This window comes from Colobus angolensis, unplaced genomic scaffold (genome assembly GCF_000951035.1).
Source record: "Colobus angolensis palliatus isolate OR3802 unplaced genomic scaffold, Cang.pa_1.0 Scaffold3, whole genome shotgun sequence".
Taxonomy (NCBI): domain Eukaryota; kingdom Metazoa; phylum Chordata; class Mammalia; order Primates; family Cercopithecidae; genus Colobus; species Colobus angolensis.
The window spans coordinates 16,415,427-16,421,460 of NW_012116265.1; the positions used below are offsets into that span (position 1 = coordinate 16,415,427).

The 6,034-nt window shown below is 41.6% G+C and overlaps 1 protein-coding gene across 1 annotated transcript in view; it reads left to right on the plus strand.

The window, feature by feature from the left end:
• The first annotated feature begins 1,396 nt into the window (after window positions 1-1,396).
• The window catches only part of NOXRED1 (NADP-dependent oxidoreductase domain containing 1), a 32,163-nt gene continuing 27,525 nt past the window's right edge, over window positions 1,397-6,034 (plus strand). The window contains exon 1 of the mRNA XM_011949803.1: window positions 1,397-1,712. Within this exon, the coding sequence (XP_011805193.1) occupies window positions 1,558-1,712 (155 nt within the window). The 5' untranslated portion in view covers window positions 1,397-1,557. The remainder of the gene's footprint in view (window positions 1,713-6,034) is intronic.

Sequence of the window (6,034 nt, forward strand, 5' to 3'; positions counted from 1 at the left end):
TTTTTTTTGAGATGGCGTCTCGCTCTGTCACCCAGGCTGGAGTGCAGTGGCACAATCTCTGCTCAGGGCAACCAATCTCCACATCCCAGGTTCAAGCAATTCTCCTGCCGCAGCCTCCTGAGTAGCCAAGATTAGTCATGTGCTATCACACCTGGCTAATTTTTATATTTTTAGTAGAGATGGGGTTTCACCGTGTTGACCAGGCTGGTCTCGAACTCCTGACCTCAAGTGATCTACCTGCCTCAGTCTCCCAAAGTACTGGGATTATAGGCATGAGCCACTGTGCCTGGGTGAGACTTTGCTTTTAAAGAGATTGTGTCACATAACAGCCTTCTTATAAAAGGGATTAGAGAAGCCAGACACAAAAGGTCACACATTATATGATTCCATTTATATAAAATATCTGGAATAGGTAAATCCATCCAGACAGAAAGCAGACTGGTGGCTGAGGGTGGGAAGGGATATGGAGTTAACTGCTTGATGGGTGTAGGCTTTCCTTTTGGGAATATGAAAGTATTTTGGAACTACATAGAGGTGGTGGCACAACATTCTGAATGTATTGATGAATTGTTCACTTTAAAATGGCTAATTTTATGTTATGTGGATTTCACCTGAAAAAATTTTTATTGGTTTCTTGAACATAAAAAGGAGTTGTAAACTAACTCAAGTAGTGCTAAGATCTGTAAGATATTCTAATCTGCAAAAAAACCCTAGAAATCCAGAATCTTCTTTTGGGAAAAGGAGGGTCTCATACTGCTCTAGTGTGGTACTCCTAGAAGTAGTGGAAGGAACTCATGTCCTGATGTTCAGCTCAGGAAGACCTCTAAGTGGGGCTGGCCCCTTTAAGACTCAGAGACTGTAATCTGGTAGTTAAGGAGTCATAATCACAAGTTTCTTGGGTAATTCTCCTTAGAAATGTAGTTCTTACCTTCCAGGATCAGAAGTACTGAGGAGCAGAGCCAATCTTCTCCGTTTGGTGATAGATATATGTAGACGGGTTTATATGACTTTGAGTTTAGTTTGTAAAATCTAGATGTCCCTGCCCTAGACAGGGGACAGTGATATTTAGTTTGGGTTCTTTTCTACCCTGTGGAGAACAGAGTTCAGTGAAAGGGAAGCATTTCTTTGAAATGTGGTTCTATGTGTTCAGTCCTATTTCCAAAACGCAGGAGGGAATGGAAAGGAAAACGTCCTGGCTCAAGAACACTTGTAAAACTCAACTGCTGTTGTAAATTCATCTGCCAAAAACAGTGCCTGTAACCCGTGTGGAGAAACAACACTTTGGGTTTCTGTACAGATTTTTCATGAGTCCAGGATTCATGGGCAGCCAGTGATTAGGAATCCTCAAACACTCACACTCTAGAGTGTGAATTCAAGACAGGTGAATTCCAAGTTCAGAATTTGGGAGTAGAGAGTTGCTGAAGCCCACCATCATGAGTGCTTGTGACCTGGGCACACATACCATCATACACACACCTCCTACATAGACCCCTCTTCTACCAGGACAGGGAGCCAAACTGATTAGTATCTATCACTGCAGGAAATAGTGGCTTGGAAATGGACATGCTCCAGGACCTTGAGTCCCTGCAGTTTGAGTATGGGGTTCCAGAGGAAGATCGTATCTGGCTGTATTTGCAGGGCCGTTCTCGGGGACTGATGATAGAAGCTTGTGCCCATGCAACCTTCTTCTGCAAACTATTATATAATTTGAGGTAAGCTGAGTATCCAAATTGAGGAAGTTGGACAAGAATGTCACTGCTGAGAATTCAAATGTCTTAAATTTTTTTTATATCAGAGGGTAAGTTTGGCTGGTGGATTGTCGTTCTATCTTTTCCAACCCAGAGTCAATGACTCCTGGTCTGAAAGGACAGGAAATCTATACCAGGGTCCCCTGGCTGTGGTTACATAATAAAGCATGGATTAGTAGTGATTACCTTTTAGTGGATGGATTGATTAAATGATCATTTATTCGTCCATTCACTCACTCATCATGACCACCAGCTTGCCCTCCACAGTTGCTAATGTCTAGCCATGCCTTATCTATTGGCAAGGAGTGCAAGTGGAATCAGTTCTTTCTTTTGGGGCTGAGGTAATAGTGGAATGCTACCTTACAGGAAGGCTACCCAGGCCTTCACAGGTCCTGTGCCAATGACTTCCTTGAAACCAGGAATATTGATTTGCAGAAAAGCTCTCAGTCCAGTCTTGATTCTGATATCAATATGGCTTCAGACACTTAAATAGAAAATGTGTGTGAAGCATGTACATATAATTAGGCTCCTGAATTCTGCAACTCCAGGTCACTCTGGGAGCATGTCACCTCCTCACTCTACTTCTTAGTTTTTCTCTGAAGTTAGATTAATTCCTGGATGGTGGGACCAGATTTGAATTTAACATGTTTATAGATACAGCATATGTCCAAGGAGGCAGGCTGCTCAGTGAATTTACTGATTGGCTTACTGATAAGGATGCATAAACCTGTTGGTGGTACTCAATATGACTGGTGAGGAAACAATACATGAAACTTGCAGGTGGCATTTTATATTTGGAAGGATCAGGCACTAAGAGAAAGTGCTCTTTCAACCAGGAGAGAAGGCTTAAATAGAGTGTGACTTGTGTTGCTTAGAAGCAAAATCCAGAGCTTTAAGACACTGGTTTTTACAGAAATACAGAACAAGTATAAGGCTGTCATATAGCAATGAAAGTATACCTTATGTATTCAGAAGTCTGACTTTGTTAATCTTGGGCCAAGGAAACACATCCAGCACCAACAGTAAGTGGACCTCTGAAAATAGCGGTCTGAAATCTTCATCCTTAGTTTCTCAGTTCTGTTCTTTTTCGTTTTGTTGTTTAAATTTGTACTCTGGATGAACACTGTTTTGTTTTTATAAACCATTTATGTTTATAAGTCATAACCTTCTTAAAAAGCCAAGTTATCTGGTTTCTCAAGTCTGCAGATTTGAAATAGCAAACTAGAAAGAGTGGGCGTATCATAGGAAAGGAATGCACTCACATCTAATAGCAATAAAAATTGACAGCTGTCTCAGACAGTGGTATCATTGACAGTGGTATCAGTAAGATATAGAAATAGGAAGCTCCAGACTTTGTAACCTTGAGATACTAACTTAACAATAATATATGGTCCAAAAGCCTTTATGAAAACTCTAGCAAGCACTTAAGAAATTGTAGTGCCCCGGAGAGGTACAAATCCAGGAATAGCTGCATTTACACAGGTAAGAAAAGCCATTGCAGTTCACCTAAGATATTCCTTTCCTCAAGGCAGCCTCAGGTGATCAGGAGAAAATGCCTAATTTGAGGCTTCTCCCTTGGAGGGAAAAAGAAAAATGGAATGTTTGTCCACTGTTCTACCTTTTGAGGGGCTGTCTGAGGGATTGGTTTCTGTCTCACATGACTTGGAGCACTGATGAGGAACCAACATATTTTGGATGAAAACAAAGGATCACTCAGTGACTTGTTGCAGTACAGAGAACCTGCAGTACTGCAGATAGATACCAGAGTGAGGAAAAGATTATGAGTCCCTGCAATAGAAACAGGCAAAACTCTTTAATTGGGAAATTCCAAACCCAGCCCCAGAGAAGACTCATTCCTGGAAAGATTTGACAGGCCCCAGAATCTCTAGCTGGGCTGATTGGGAAAGATCTTCCCCTGTATGGTGCCAGTCTGTAAAGATTGGGAGAGACCTGACTGTTCTTTCAAAAGCCCAAATCCAGCAAAAAATAAAAAGGCAACATTGCTCAACCATAGGAACAAACTACTGCAGAAACCAGCCCTAAAGAAATAGATTTATGAGATACCTAACAAAGAATTCAAAATAATAATCTTAAAGAGGCTCAATGAGCTACAAGACACAGAAAAACAACTAGGCCGGGCACAGTTTACAGATTAATTTGTAATTACAGGCCTGTAATCCCAGCAATTTGGGATGCTGAGGTGGGAGGGTTATTTGAGCCCAGGGGTTTGAGACCAGCCTGGGCAATATAGTGAGACCCTGTCTCTATGAAAAAAAAAAAAAAAAGTGATGAAATCAGGAAAACAATACATGAATAAAATAATATCATAAAGAGAAACTAAGAAAGAACCAAAATTTGGAGCTGGAGAGCACAATAATTGAAACAACTCACTAGAGTGGTTCAACATTAGACTTGATCACACAGAAGAAAGAATCAGCAAACTTGAAGAGCAGTTATTTGAAATTATCAAATCAGAGCAAAAGGAAAATTAAGAAAAGTGAAGAAAATCTAGAGGACTTACAGGATACTATCAAGTGGGTCAATATATGCCTTATGGGAATGTCAGAAGGAGAAGAGAGACAGAGCAAGGTGCAAAGAGCTTATTTGAAGGAATAATGGCCAAAAACATCCCAGATCTGAGGAAGGAAATGGACATCCAAATTATTCAAGAAGCTCAGAGGACTCCAATTTGGATGAACCCAAAGAGGACCACACAGAGACACATTATAATCAAATCATCAAAAGTCAAAGGCAAAGAATACTGAAAACTGCAAAGAAAAGGCAACTTATCACACACAAGGGAGTTCCCAGAAGACTATCAGTGGCTTCTCACCAGAAACATTACAGGCCAGAAGGGAGTGCTTGATATATTCAAAGTGCTAAAAGGGGAAAGAAAAAAAAAAACCTGTCAACCAAGAATACTATATCTGGCAAAACCTGTGCTTCAAAAATTAAGGAGAAGCTGGGCATGGTGGCTCATGGCTATAACCCCAGCACTTTGGGAGGCCGAGGTGGGCAGATCAATTGAGGTCAGGAGTTCAAGGCCATCCTGGCCAACATGGTGAAACTCTGTACTAAAAATACAAAAACTAGCTGGACGTGGTGGTGGGCACCTGTAATCCCAGATACTTGGGAGACTGAGGCAGGAGTATTGCTTGAACCCAGGGAGGCAGAGGTTGCAGTAAGCTGAGATTGCACCACTGCACTTCAGCCTGGGTGACAAGAGCAAAACTCTATCTCAAGGGGGAAAAAAAAAAAAAAAATGAGAAAGAAAGCTTCCCAGATAAACAACAACAACAAAAAACCTCATCACTCCTGGACCTGCCTTACAACTAATGCTGAAGGGAATCCTTAAGTTGAAATGAAAACATGCTAGTCAACAACACAAAAGTATACAAAAATAAAAAGCTCTCTGGCAAAGGTGAAGATATAGCCATGTACATAATACTGTGATGGGTGGTACATAAATCATTTTTAATTGTGGTATAGGATTTAAAGATAAAAGCTGGCCAACTGTGATGGCTCATACCTATAATCCCAGCACTTTGGGAGGCCAAGGCAGGAGAATTGCTTGGGCTTAGGTGTTTGAGACTAGCCCGGGCAACACAGGGAGACAACATCTCTTAAAAAAAAAATTAGCTGGGCATAGTGGCACACACCTGTGGTCTCAGGTATTTGGTAGTCTGATGTGGGAGGATCGCTTGAGCCTGCAAAGTTGAGGCTGCAGTGAGCCATGATCATGTCACTGCACTCCAACCTGGGTGACAGAGTGAGACCCTGTCTCATAAAAAGATAAATAAAATATATATATAAATGTAAATAATATAGAAATAATAAAATGTAGAAAATAACATTATAAATATCAATAAGTATTAATATAAATAAATAATAAAAATTAAAAATAGGCTTGGCACTGTAGCTTACGCCTATAATCCAGCACTTTGGGAGGCTGAGGCAGGCAGATCGCTTGATTCCAGAAGTTCGAGACCAACCTAGGCAATGTGGTAAAATCCTGTCTCTACTAGAAATCACAGAAATTAGCCAGGTATGGTGGTATGTGCCTGTACTCCCAGCTACCCGGGAGGCTGAGGCGGGAGGATCACCTGAGCCCGGGAGATCAAGGCTGAAGTGAGCTGTGTTCACGCCACTGCACTCTAGCTTGGGCCACAGGGTGAGACCTTGTCTCAAAAATAAAAATACTGGCCGGGCGCGGTGGCTCAAGCCTGTAATCCCAGCACTTTGGGAGGCCGAGACGGGCGGATCACGAGGTCAGGAGATCGAGACCA